This window comes from Chlorocebus sabaeus, chromosome 20 (assembly GCF_047675955.1).
Source record: "Chlorocebus sabaeus isolate Y175 chromosome 20, mChlSab1.0.hap1, whole genome shotgun sequence".
NCBI classification, from domain to species: domain Eukaryota; kingdom Metazoa; phylum Chordata; class Mammalia; order Primates; family Cercopithecidae; genus Chlorocebus; species Chlorocebus sabaeus.
In genome coordinates, this window is record NC_132923.1 from 133,422,991 (window position 1) to 133,437,193 (window position 14,203).

Consider the following 14,203-nt stretch of genomic DNA (forward strand, 5'->3'; position numbering starts at 1 on the left):
TTGCCTCTCCTAGGTGACCCTTGGCCCTCCTTGGCCATCCTTGGCAACCCTTGGCCATCCTTGGCGACCCTTGGCCCTCCTTGGCCATCCTTGGCGACTCTCGGCCCTCTTAGGTGACTCTTGGCTGGGAGGAACATCACCCCGACCTCCGTCTCCGTTTTCCCTTGGCCTTCTCCTCCACGTGTTTTTCTCCAAGTTCTCCCTTTTTTCAAGGCTGTCAGTGCCGCTGGATTGGGGCCCACTCTACTCCAGTGTGGCCTCTGCTTAATACCTCCTTAAAGACCTTATCTCTGAAGAGAGTCCCATTCTGAAATGCTGGGGGCTGGGACTTCCACCTGGGGATGTTGAGGGACATAATTCAACTCAGGGGTTCGCTGGGCTGCAGGACCAGGACGCCTGACAGGCATGGATCCTTTCTGACGGCAGAGGGCAGGAGCTGGTTCCGCAGGAGGCCCAGGGAACACCCCGCCACCCCAGGGACTGGCTGCCTATGTCCATCTTGCCCTATTCTCATTTTCGACAGTGACGTGGGGGCTCTCGGGACAAGGCCAGTTGGACCTGGGGACCTTGCCTCTGCAGGACGGGCCTTCCGAAGACCTGGGTCTGTGGCCAGCTGTGCCCATATGTTGAGGTGTTGAGAGCCTCCCTTGTCCCCATCCCCAGGGCTGTGAGGAGCAGGGCATGGTGGGCCTTGGCAAAAGCGATGGGGAGGCCCAGCCACACCTCTTTCTCCTGGAGACAGCCCTCTGTCCTGGTGGGTCTTCTGCAGTATGGCCGGGCTGCCGCCCTAGCTTGGGGCATGGGGGCCTTGCTGTCCTCCAGGTGGTTCAGCCTCTGCACACACTCCTGCTCCTGGGCTCACCCTGGCAAGGATGCCATCGAAGAATCCTCGCCTGTTCCTCGCCTGGTCTTGCTCTGGGAGCTGCAGTTTAGGGGATCATGCCTGGGGACAGGGCTGTGGGGCGTAGGTAAGGCCTGGCCCTTGGCACTTATGGGTCTGACACGCAGCTGCAGGGAACACGAATAGCTCCCGTGCGGCTGTCTCAGCATGGCCAGAGCTGAGTTCCCTTCAGGCCGTTGTTCCTGGAGCCCAGCGGGGAATGCAGGGACAACCATGGGGCTGCAGAGCAGGTGGGGTTGCAGCAGGGTGGAGGTGAGGCTTTTGGGACCATGGCCCATGGCCAGCTTCTCCCCCGACCCCTCCTCTGAGCCTGCCCTGGGCTCTGATGGAAGAAGATGCTGAGGGCCCTACAGGCGAGCCCACCTTCCTAGGAGGGGCACAGATTTGGAACGTGGCTTTGCCAGAGCCAGTGTCCAGCTGCCTCCCTGTGTTTATTGCTTGGACGCCTCTTTCCAGGTACCCCCACTCTCCTAGAAGCAATGACAGGAAGACGCAGCCCTGCCCTGGAGGAGCGGATGGGCTCTTAGGGAGCCCGGGTTTCAGGGGGATTCTTCCTCACCTGCTGGAGGTGGTAGGGAGTGAGCTGGGCCCTGCGGGTACACAGCCTTAGACCACCCATGGCCAGTGCGATAAGAGCGTGGGCTCTGGCTCCAGGTTCTAGGCGTGAGCAAGGCACCTCACTTCTGTGGGCCTTGTTTTCCCTTCTGTAGAATCAGGGATCACCCCCTCAGGCTCTTAAGAGTTTGGAACATCTTCGGTTCTCTGCCAGCTGGCCTGGCTTTAGCTTTTACACAGGAAGCAGCTCTGCTAGGGTGTCTGAAGGCTCCCCCAGAGTAAGTGGGGCACATGGAGCCCTGATATCCCAGGTTGCACAGAGCACGTGCCAATATTCTTGGATCTGAATTCCCCCCTTGTTCTGCTGCTCTGTGTGTTTATATGCACATGCGCACATGCATGTACATGTGTCTCTATGTGTATGCACACAACTGTGCGTCACACGTGTATGTGCACACACTGTCCATGTGCATGTACTTGCATGTGTGCACATGCATGTGTGCAGATCTATGCAGATATGTTTATGCATGCACATGTTATGCACATGTGTGTGTGTACGTGCATGTCTGTATTTGGGCACCTGCATATGTATACACATGTATACACACGTGCATCTCTGTGTGCATATGTGCCTGTGAATGTGTACATGTACACGGGGCATATACGTGTGTGCATGTGTGAGCATGCATGTGTATTACATGTGTACACATGTGTATGTGTGTGCATGTGTGTATTTCAAGGTGAAGCATTTTGGTTTGGAAACTTTTAGTGCCTCAGATTAAATCAAAATGTCCTCGAGTTTCAGAGGCACAGCTGAACTTGTGGCCGGCTTGGTCACCTGGCTAGTGTTTTGTGCACATATCTGTTAATAGTGAGGTCAGTAACCCCAGGGGTGCTTACTCTCATGACTCTCCAGGTGGAGGAACTGAGGCAGACAGCACAGCTTCCCCAGGTTCCCAGAGCCCACAGAGGGTGAGGCCCCCACTGTGCCTTTCTGGATGTGCCAGGGGCTGGTGCTGGGGTCCTCTGAGGGTGGCCATGCAGGGCTGTTGGCCGGGTCCAGACCTTGCCCAGCCCGAGATAGTTTTCTTACCGTTTCTCTGTTCGCGTTGATGCTTGGTTCATCTCACTATTGGCAATAAAGTTTCTGATTTCTGAGAAATAAGAGTCTTCTTTCTCGTCTAAAAGTGCGTGGTTGTCCGACTCTGAGGTGGGAGAGGAGGCGCTGGTCCCCAGGTGGTTCGTGAGGACCCCGGGATGCTGGCTCACTGCGGAGGGGAGAGAGCATCAGGCGGTGGCCTCTCGGTGATCCCCTCCCTCCATGGGGCAAACCAGCCGCGAACAGTGCACACTTGGGGTGCTCTTAGGGAGGCAGGTTTCTTAGGGACACTGGAGAGCTCTGGGTTCTCTTGAATGACTACGGTTTGAGGGGTGCCTGTTGGCTTCCTGAGGTATCGTCTGTGGCCCTCTTCCCTGCCCGGTGCCCTCTCCCCTCCTCTTCCCCTCCCCCTCTGTGGGGCCTGACCGTGTGGGTGGCCCACCTGGTGCGTTCTCGTGCTCGTGCTTCTTGAGGTGCCGGTCCAGGTTGGTCTGCTGCCCGAAGCAGCGGTTGCACAGGTGGCATTTGAAGGGCTTCTCCTTGTTGTGGATGTTCCGGACGTGCCGCTGGAGGTTCGAAGAGATGCTGAAGGAGCGGTCGCAGTACTTACACCTGGAAGAGGCACACGCGCTCCTCAGCGCAGGCTCTGGCTCTGCCTGGCAGGCCGGGCCACAGAGGGTGGGGAGAAGGGAGCTCGTGTCCCTGCCCCGTGCCCCGTGCACAGCTTTGCCCCGCCGTGTCCCAGAGGCTGCTGGATCTCCCAGCTGGAGAGCCAAAGGCGTCCTGGGGAAGCTGTCCCTAGAAACAGCCCCAACTTCAAGAAGTAGGGGTTCAAGGGCCGGGCACAGTGACTCATGCCTGTAATCCCAGCACTTTGGAAGGCCGAGGCGGGCGGATCACAAGGTCAGGAGATCAAGACTATCCTGGCTGACACGGTGAAACCCTGTCTCTACTAAAAATATAAAAAATTAGCCCGGCGTGGTGGTGGGTGCCTGTAGTCCCAGCTACTCGGGAGGCTGAGGCAGGAGAATGGTGTGACCCTGGGAGGTGGAGCTTGCAGTGAGCTGAGATCGCGCCACTGCACTCTAGCCTGGGTGACAGAAAGAGACTCTGTCTCAAAAAAAAAAAAAAGAAAAAGAAAAAAGCAGGGGTTTATTCTTCTACTGTTCTGTGGGTGGTGGATCCCCCCGGAGTGTGTCCCATGTCCCCTGGGCAGGCGGTGCCCCCGACCTTCCAGCGTCTCCCGCCCTCTGTTGTCTGGTTCTCCCTGGCCCCCAGGTCCCCGGGCCGGCAGGTGGGCCGCCGGGGATGACGTGCTCCTTGCAGCCTCCGGAGGGCGGCCTTGCTCCATGGAAAGACACACAGCAGGCCAGTCTCCCAGGTGGAGGCTTCCACAGACCAGCACCCAGACCAGCTCCCTGTGACCTTCCGCCTCCAGCCCTCGAGGTGGCTGGGGGCCCCTGGGCAGGCCCCACCTCACTTGGAGCCTCAGTTTGCCGATCCATTCATGGAGGGCTTGGGGGCTGCCCTGGAGGTTGCTACCTGTTGGCTGCCTTCTCTATTAAGGACACAAAGACCACACTGGCCCCTTTGAGCACTGCCAGCTCTGGGCTCGGGTTATCTTTACTCCCCCAGGGTGGGCAGGGCTGCAGCCAGCCTGCACCATGCACACGGGTAAGTTGGGATGAGACCCCCTTCCTCCATCTGGCCTCCACAGCATCAGGCAGAGCAGGACTCTAATCTAACACCCTGAGCTTATCAGAGCAAGGCCCTTTGCTGCTGGAAAGTCGTCATAACGAGCGATCGAGGAGGGCTGTGTGTGGAGGTTCCCCCTCAGCATGGGACCCTTGCGCTGGGAGTGACCTTCACAGCCACACGTGGTGACCCTGCAGGCAGGAAAAGGGAGGCTTGTTCGCTCTCATTTTGGAGAGTGGGGCTGAGAGTTAGGGGGCCTGAGCAACACGTGCATTGAGCAGCAAGAAAATCACGCCTGAAACGAAGAGGGGGAGCTGGGCATGAGCTAAGGAGGAACCCCACGAGCTCTGCAGAGGCACGTGCGCTGCCTCTGTGAAGACACAGCCTCCTCCCTGGGGGGCACCCGGGGCGGGCAGGGCTGGCTTACTGACAGGCTGGGCTGGGCGACGGTGAAGGGAACCCTGACTGCTTGGTTTTCAGTTGCACGTGTGTGCTTGGCGTGTGCATGTGTGCCCCGCCTGTGTGTGCACATTTGTGTGCGCTCTTGGCTATCAGAACGCCCGCAGGGGTGCTTATCTGATCCCAGAGGCACACACACACTTGAACATTCTGTTTATATGATCGTGCATTTTCATATTTTGAAAACAAAACAAGCTCCACGATGTCCATGGCACAGCACGCAGAAAGTCCATCCGCTGTGGCAGGATCCTGGCAGGGGGGGCTCGGCAGCAGCCAGAGACCAGGCCAGGGCCTCTGTGGGAGCCTCTGTGGAGGCACCAGGACTGGGCAGGGTTTGTTCACCCGAAGGGGGCGTGGCTATTCTAAGCACAGTGGCCTTCGTTCCCACAGAGGACAGGACTCCGAGAGGCCCCACCCTGCCCCGACTGGTGCTGGTAGCCCGCTCCAGTGCAGCATACGGGTCATGTGCCCTTGTCACATGGATGGGGACGTGCCTGGCGACACTCGGGAGTCCTGGCCTACCAGACCGGGAGGGGCTGTGTGGTTCAGCCTTCTCGGCGCGGCGCTGCCCTGTACAGGAGGGGCCTGGACTGGTGTTTGCTATCACAAAAGCCTGGCGAGGGAGTCTGACCGCCATCAACACACCCGCAGGGGCCTCCCCGAGGCAGGAAGCTGCAGTCCCGCACCTTCCGGGCCCAGGAGCTCAGCATTCCCCACACGGAGGGGCTGTGGCCGTGAGAAACTGTCCTTGGAATCTCAGAGCCTGCCAGTCTCACCGGCTCCCCAGGCTGCCTGGTAGAACCCAGGAAGTCTGTCTGATAATGGGTCCTCTAGAGAATGGAGGCAGTCCCGGGAGAAGGGCCCTCCTCTCCCACACTTGGCCATGGCATTTCCACGTCCCACCCACTTCGCCCCTGGCGCTGCCCTGAGGCTTCACCCACTCAGTTCCCGAATCTTCCAACCATTGCCAGAGGTCAGGCTCACTCGGGCCTCTTCCACGGGAGACAGGCAAAGAACCATTTGTGATGGAAGTCCCCAAGCTCCCCCGAAGTGACCCTCAACCTTCTCTGCTCCTGAACCCAGGGGCCCGGCCTGTGGGCTTCTCTGGGAGCCCCTGCTCCTCCCCAGGTCAGCTGAGCTGCCTCCAGGTACCCAGGTCCCAGCCTCTCCTCCCGCAGCCCAGCGACAGGCAGCGCCCTGGCTTGTACCAGCCATCCACAAAGCCTGCCCTGGGCAGTGCTGCAGTTTTGTTTTACTCGGCCTGTGAACTCACACAAAGTAAGGTCGAGGATGGAGCCCTTTCGGCAGCTGAGATGGAGATGCTTGGGTGCCCCCCTACCCGACATGTCCCACACGATCTCCGGGAAAGGAGGGATTTTACACCCCCGAATGCATTTTCTCACATCCTCCACCCTGATACATCCTTAGACTGGAATGGTGGTGCCCGGCGCTGGGACCGCCCTGCTTTTGAGGCTGACAGACTGCCGAGAAAGAACACACTGGACCCTGCATCTCCAGCCCAGATGCAAATTCAGGCCCTGCCCAGCCAGAGGCTTCCCACCCAGCTGGGGCCATGTGCCCCTCTGGCATGTGGACGCAGCCCAGTCTGTCTGCCTGCCTGATTGTCTGCCTGCCTGCCAGTCTGTCTGCCTGTCTGTTCATCTGTCTGTCTGCCTACCTGTCTGTCTGCCTTCCTGCCTGTCCACCCTGCCTGTCTGCCTTCCTGTCTGTCTGCCTGCCTGTCTGTCCATCTGTCTGTCTGCCTACCTGTCTGCCTTCTTGCCTGTTTGCCTGTCTGTCTGTCCACTTGCCTGTCTGTCCACCTGCCTGTCTGTCTGCCTGTCTGTCTGTCTTCCTGCCTGTCCGCCCTACCTATCTGTCCACCTACCAGTCTGTCTGTCTGCTTTTTGCCTGTTTTCCTGCCTGTCTGCCTGTCTGCCCGTCTGTCTGCCTGTCCGTCTGCCCGTCTGCCTGTCTGTCTGCCTACCTGTCTGCCTGCCAGTGTGTCTGCTTATCTGTCTGAATGTGTGCTCACACACAGCTCATTCAGTTCCTGGTTTCTTTGGAAATGCAGCGACCTTTGCAGAAACTCCACCTAACGGCTGCTGCGTAAACCCCGCAACTGGGGATCCGAGGTGAGAAACGGGATTGGAAAAGAAGCTTGTTCATGAAACTGGAGAGCAAGTCCCTTGTGTGAAGTTCTGGGGCCGGGGAGAGCCACGGACGGGGCTGTTCGTTCCATTTGGTTGCGGAGAGCCCTGAACGTGGCCCTCTCTTGCTTCTAATCTAAATAAATGGCCCAGAGAGAGAAGTCCATTTGAAATTTAGGGGAGCCGTGAGCCCAGGGCTGCAAGGGAGCAGAGTTCTCCGAGCAGCTGGGGTCTGCACTGTAAATAAGCTGACAAGCGGCCGGTGAAATTGATGGCCTCACTGTGTAAAATAACACGCCTGTGAGCTCCAAAAGGAAGGAGAACGTGCAGGGTAGCCTGGCCCCAGCGCACTGCGGAAGGCCTTGAGAGGACCTTGCTGTGACAGTGCCTGCCGCACTCCCAGGGAAGCCATCGGCAGGGGGACAACAGAGCATGGGCAGGTCAAGGGGAGGTGGCCAGGGTGCCCGAGCCCCTGAGCCCTGGGCAGCGGCATCCTTCCTGGGATCCAGTGGGGTCTCCCGCAACCACTACAGGGGGAACTGCTTTTGGTGACTGTAAAAGGGAGGGAAGAGGAAGAAAGAACGTATTTTGAAACCCAGCCATAAAAATAAAACTAAAAAGGAAAGGACAGGCAGGGGCCACCTGCAGCCCCCAATGGAAGCACAACTCTGCTGCCCTTGCACGCTCCAGCTTCACACAGAAGGCAGGACTGAGCCTGGGGGGATGACGGAAGCACACGGCAGACCAGGGAGCCAGCAGCCCTGAGGCGGGAATCTCGGGTCCCGGCAGGAGTCCTGGGCAGCTCGAGCAGGCTCGCATCCAGGGTGTGACTCCAGGCTCCACTGGGCATCATCCCAGAGAGACCTCCAGGCCGGCCGTCAGGATGAAGACCAAGGAGCAGCCCCCTTCCCCATTCCCATTTCAATGTTTATGCTTCTCCAACCCAAATCCCACAAAGCCTACATGCTTTATTTTTATTTTTAAGAAATAAGAGTGGCATTAACTGAATCTCACCTTCCCACTTCACTCAAAAACCTCGAGGCCAGGAGAAGCTAGGGGCCAAGTTACCTCTAGGAAATGTATTTGGTGCACCAAAGGCTCTACGTTCCCTACCTCAGGGTTTTGAAACACATTCTGAATGATTTCAGGTCATTTGAGGCAAGGACCTAAACGGAAGAGGCTTCCAATGTCATCTGGTTTGATTACCCGATCGCTCTAGGCAACCCATGAGAAGCCCGCTTCCTCCTGCTTGCGTGGGGCTGCGTCAGCCCGACCTCTCCAGGGCACACACATACGCACATGCGGTGGGCACACGCATGGGTGCTGGCACCGGGAAGGGGCTCACACTGGGGTGGGCATGGGGGGCTTGGGCTCCTCTTGGCGGGCTTCTGGGGATGGCTGGCACTTTCCCTCCTCCAACTTAAAATCCTTCTGATTATCAAAGCCAGTCCAGAAACCAGATTATCAAAGCCAGTGGTATCAAAAGGAAAGCTACACGCTCCAAACCCCTCGGCACAGACCTGCCTTGAGCCAGATAAAGTCAGGATTTGCAACACAAACTTGCAAAGCAATTATTGTTACCAAAGTCGAAACTCACAGACTGGAGAGAGCAAAAGAAATCAATGATAATTAAATTCTTCTATAAACACCACCCCGACCCTCTAGGGGCTCTTAGCACACAACGCTGTCCAGAAGTCGGCTCTCATTACAGAAAAAACACACAGCTCATTTTCTGGGAGGGGACCAGACCAAATAAATCTTTCTGTTGCTAGCCTTTGTTAAATTGTAAGTCACTATTTTTTGAAGGGTGGGCAAGAGGGGCCTGTGAGTTGGGGAGGGCTGTGAGCATTGAACAGATGACCTATAAGTAGTATGAGCTGTCATTTACCCTGCAAGTTGGGTCACAGCCCTGGAGCAGCTGGGGATGCTTGCTCTGTCTCAGAGTGGGGGTCAGTGACCAAAACATGCACAGGTGCCTCAGCTGGTCTCCCTCCCCAGGGATGGAGACACAAACGGAGTCCCCAGTACTTGCATTATCATGTGGTCCCTCTAGCTCTGTGTGGCCATAGGACAGAAATCTTACGCTGTCAACTTAAGTCGTGTGAAACACTCTTTATCCCCAATGGCCTCTGTGAACAGACACACCCTGCATGTGTCACTAAACCAACCTTGGCAGAAAACCAGCGTTTCCTCCTTCGCCTCCCAGTTACCATTGTCTGGGGCTCTTGCTTAAAATGCCCACTCCCAGGCACTGACCCTGGTGATTCATGGGACATCTCTGAGCCTCGGGCCCCTCATCTTTGAAACGGGATGACAAGCCTGTTGGGAGGCTGTTGTGAGCCCCAAATTCAATGCCTTCCCCATCCTGATGAGCTGTGTGACTGCTTCTCTGCAGGTGGCAGCCGGCTCCTCAAGTGAGAGGAGCACAGGGGGATCCTGGAATCAGATGCACCGCTTCCCTTCCAGGCTGTCCCTGGGACCCCTTGGAATCCCTGGTGGGCTCCAAGTGGGGGGTGGGGGCTCACATTTGCACAGAGTCCCATCCTGCCTTTAGCTGACTACCTAGCCCACCAGGGGTGGGGGTGTGGGGGCAGCTACAGCCGTCGTGAGATGAACGGAGTTGGGCTGGGGTGGGGAAGCTGAGGTTTTCTTCCATGTGGACCCTCTGGGCCGTGGCTCTGCTCAGCCCTGCTCTGATGGGGATCCCCTGTCCCAATGGACACCCTAGGGTGGGTGGAGAGCTGCTCCCTCACATCTTCGAGAGCCAGCAGATGCCTTCTAGAAGGTTCCTGGGCACCTCCTGCCTCATCCTCACAACATCCTGGTGAGACCAGGAGGGGAGGGCCAAAGTGACCAGAATTGAGTGCCCGGCCCTGCCCATGCCTGCTCACTCCAGCAGAGAGCCCTGGGAAGGGCACACTGACTCCTAGAAGTGGGTCAGCAGTGCACGGAGGCAGGCGGCCCCGCCCCACACCCGGCTCGGGTGGCACCTACCTGTACGGCTGCTCCCCAGTGTGCGTCCTCAGGTGTCTGGTGAGATTGGCTGATCTGGGGAAGATCTTCCCACAGTACCTGGGGTGGAGGGAGGTGGGAAGGGTGAGGGAGGATTAGGGTGGGTTCACAAGGCCGTTTCCCAGAAATGGTTTCATGCTAATGCTCGGGGTCTCACACCTGATGCACAGGTGGGCCCATCCCAGCATCCCAGTTTCAGTCTCTTCTACAGCCCTGAAGCCCAGCCTCGGTTACAGAGCAGCCTGCCATGGGCCACAGGAGTAGACAGATCAGCCCCTGCCCCCTGAAGCAACCTGGCCCCTCAGTCTGGCATTGGACAGCACAGGCTCCAACAGACTTGGATGGGCCTGTACCAGCACAGGGTGGCTGGGAGGGTGTCATCCTGACACTGCAGAAATCGGCTGAGGTTGTAGCACTGGACTGCCCATCCCTCCAAGTGCTGAGGTTAGTCACTGACCAGCACACCCAAGCCCCAGCCTTCCCAGTTTAAGCTGGGCTGAAGTTGCATTTTCTTGAGCTCACATGAGCACAGCATGGCGTGAGGCAGGGGAGGCCACCCATGTCACTTATTTGCAAAGCATGACCTCAAGCATATAACCAACTGATTACGGTGCTGTGCTTTCCTGTGGCCAGGACTCTGAGTTTTTCCTGGAAGCATAAGTTCACAGCCACAGGTGTAGCATTTGAGCCCCAACAGGGCTGTCCCAGCAGCACCCTAGTGCCCCTCACCTGCACGTGTATCGTTCCTTGCCCTTCCTGAGGATGGGATCAGAAAGCGTTGGGGGTGGGGACCGGAAGTTGAAGGGGTGGTGGGGGAGGGGCTGCAGGGAGCTGCCCGAGTCGGCCTTCATGGCTGCAAAGCTCTCTAGCTTCTCCGTCATGGTCTCTATGGCTGACATCTGTAGGCATAAGAGTGGGAGGTTATGGACTCAGCTGACTCTCATCTGTTTTCAAGGGCACGCACTGCTGGGGGTTCTGTACAACAGCATATCTTAGGGTGCTCAGGTGGGCACTGGAAGCAATGGTCTCCTAGTATCTTCTTGGACCCTGGGTTGGATTCTTACACCTTTCTGTGCCAGCCCTGCTCTTGTTCTTCCCTGAGTCCCTCATTTGTAGTTTAAGGTCTTGCCTGCAGGAGCTGAAACTGACCTTTAGCCACCAGCCTCACTGCCTGGTTTGGGCAGGACCTGAGTGAAATGGATAGCTGATGTTTATGATTATCCCTTATCTGACCCAGGCCGGCAAAATGCCCAGCTGACTTGACTCCTGGCCAGCACTTCTGGTTGGCTAGTTTGGGTTAAATGCAGAATTACATTTAGTTTAACATCAAACATTTTATTTTTTAGTCTTGAAAAATTAAAATAGCAACCTGAATCTCAGTTTAAAACATAGATTGTGGGCCTGCCCAACCACTGCCACCACGTGGTGGCATGCCATAATTGCAGGCAAAGTTCTAAGGAATTCCACAGCCTCTTTAAGACTTAATCCCACAAAGGAAATATTCAAAATAATAACGCCAAATGTCACATGACACAGGGCAATTTGATATGGGCAATAGGAGCTGCCTCTCTGCTCCCTGAAGATGCCCAGGGCTTGCTCGATTAGGAGAGTGGAAGCATGGGATTGGTCATTTTCACCCAGTGGGCAGAGCTCTGATCAGAATACCAGACTGTCCCGGCCCCACTGAGGTCTCCGACAATAGTGACAGGAGAGGGGAGGGGCTGGGCTGATGGAGCTGCTCAGTGTCAGCCCCGCCTCTCCCAGTTCCTTTTCCCTTTGAAGATAAGGAGTAGCTCCCAGTGGAGAAGGAGACGGGCTGTGATACCTGCTGTGTGCCAGGCCCTGTAGGGGGCTGCGTAGGGGCTGAAAAGGAAGAGTGTTCATCATCCCCTGAGGGGTAGCAAAAGGCAACACAGGGAACAAACCCAGGGCCTCCGCACCACACCCCCAACCTGCTGAAGGTGGGGCCAGCATTCCCAGGGCCCAATGCCTGACTCACAGGGCCCTCCAGACACCTTTGCTAAACAGGTATTTTCATAGCCCGCCTCCCCTGGGAGCTCCCAGAGAAGGGGATGGTGAGGGAGGGCAAGGGTGAGGCAGGAACTGATAGAGATGCAGAGGGAAGGGAGAGCTTGGGGTTCCCCAGGTGCTGGTGTCACTGGGAGGAACTGGCCAGGGTGTGGGTTCTTGGCACCCAGTCTCCACAGAATGGGTGTGGGGGTGAGGAGAAGGGCAGGTGGGGACCTGCCTCATCCAGGGTCCTCATGTGGGGCTTGCTGCCTCTGGGCAATGCTCAGAGCCAGCTCCATGGGGGTGACCTGCCCATTTACAGCAAGACCCTGGCCCTGGCTGCCCACTGGCAAACAAAACTATCCCGTCACACAGCTGGGGCCTCTCAGAGTCCGAGTGCCTGGCACTCAGCTTTTCGGAGACCTGCTTGCCAGGGACTTATCCAACCACTGATGGTAGGGAGCAGAGGGCTTTCTACAAATGCTCCTGGAGATCACATGACTTCGTGGTGGGGACGTTTTGCTATTTGGGGAACAACTGACTGGCAACAATAAAAATACCCAGAAAGAAATGAACAAGTAGAAACCTGTGTCCGTCCACAGTGGCCGAGGCCTCCCCTCTGGCCCCTTCCAGCCCCACCCAGGTTGTGGAGGTCAGGTTTCTCCCGCCTCTGGGAGGCAGGCATGTTCTCATCTCGATGAGAACCAGTGATGGGCAGATGGAAGCTGCTTTGCTCTCTGAGCCATCCAGTGGACCTCACCAGCCCATCCGCAGCCCGGAGCAGCGGGACTGAGGTCTCCGCACAGTCATGGCCTCCTGGGCTTTGTCAAGGCCGTTAGTAACTGGTGCCTTCTGCTCGAGTGATGGCCCAACCTTAGACCATTTGGTGACTTATTAGTCATCTCTCTCTTCCCACCCCCACCTCCTGGCTCCGGGCTGCAGGGACAGGCAGCGGGGGTGGCAGGCCTGTGGGGACAGCAGGCAGGAGGGACAATGGCAGCTGCCCCCCGCCAGGCTCCCTTCCTCGGGCCTGGGTGGGCCTCTCCTGCCCGGCTTGTTCCGCCCAATCAGATATTCCCGGCCTCGATCCCCGCACAAACACAAACACAGGATGCGCCTGGCTGGCTCGTGGCTCTTTCCAGCCCATCCCGAAGAAAATCAGGGGAAGTTATTAACCAAACTCCACGGCCCCGGGGAAACAATGGGAGGCACTAAGTTTAGCTGTGAACTCAGCTTGGGCGCAGGTTTCACAAACCGGGGGTGGGGGGCCCCGTCCACGGCGGGCTCAGCCTGGGCGCAGGTTTCACAAACTGGGGGTGGGGGACCCTGTTCACGGTGGGGAAGGCTGAGAAACAGAACAATGCCCCGGCCTGATCTGCGGTCTGTTAGGACCAGGGCCACTGAGCCACCACCAGAGTGTAGCCCTCCAGGTGCAGCCCACGGCCCTGCGGAAGGGGCCAGGCTCCCAGCAATGAGACCAAGTCAGTAGGGGACAGGTGACTGGGGAGACTCTGCCCTGGCCATGCTGCCCACCCACTATTTTGCTCCCAGGATGTGGCCTCAGGGGCAGGCAGGAGCGACTCCAGGCCTGGCAGGGTCTGCACCCGCCTGTCCGGACTGGGGGGCCCTCTGGGTCTCTTTCCAGACCCCCTGCCCACCACCTCCCTGGGGCCTGGCTCCATGCCCCTCTCTGCATGCTCAGGCCCTTCCTCTCTTCTGGTCCATTTGAACACACTCAGGTCCTGTGCACCCCGGAGAGAGCGCCCACGCTGTGTCCTGGGGCTGCCACCTGAGGCTGCTCCCCTCAGTCACAATCCCTGCCCTCGGTCCTCCAGGCTCTGCCCACGACTCCAGTGAAGCTCCTTCTCCCTCCTGGAGCCCCGAGCCAGGGGTCAGAGAGGTCCCTGGGGCGGCCCCGTGAGAATCGCTCTCAGTCCTCAGCCTCTCCAGCCTACAGTGACCTGAGGGGCCACGAGGAGAATCCTTCTCTGCCTTTGAGGGCGTCTGTGCGTGGTGTGGCCTGGATGGGAACTCAGGCTCCAGGCTGGCCGCTGAGCCTCAGCAGCCGGGCGGTGGGGCCACTGGCGTGTGGGTTACAGGGCGCCCTGGCCTGCACTGAGGACGTACCTGGGGGTGGAAGAGCAGCGGGGACGGCCGCAGGTACTTCTCCTTCAGGGCTCCCACGGGGTCCGTGACCTTCCGCTTTTCTACCCTGCTGGACAACAGCACAGAGGGTTACGTACCCCACCGAGCCGCCGGCCCCGCCGAGCCACCCGCCCCGCCGAGCTGCCCACCCCACCTGTCCATATGCCTGGCCAGTCA

General features: G+C 58.0%; 1 protein-coding gene across 3 annotated transcripts in view; it reads right to left on the bottom strand.

The window, feature by feature from the left end:
• The window catches only part of PRDM16 (PR/SET domain 16), a 364,845-nt gene that overhangs the window by 6,656 nt on the left and 343,986 nt on the right, over positions 1 to 14,203 (bottom strand). For all 3 annotated transcript variants that reach the window (XM_007980873.3, XM_073007915.1, XM_073007914.1), the window contains exons 10-14: positions 14,009 to 14,096; positions 10,601 to 10,770; positions 9,854 to 9,931; positions 2,998 to 3,167; positions 2,550 to 2,724 (exon numbers count right to left, since the gene is read on the bottom strand). In XM_007980873.3, coding sequence (XP_007979064.1) covers positions 2,550 to 2,724; positions 2,998 to 3,167; positions 9,854 to 9,931; positions 10,601 to 10,770; positions 14,009 to 14,096 — 681 coding nt within the window. The remainder of the gene's footprint in view (positions 1 to 2,549; positions 2,725 to 2,997; positions 3,168 to 9,853; positions 9,932 to 10,600; positions 10,771 to 14,008; positions 14,097 to 14,203) is intronic.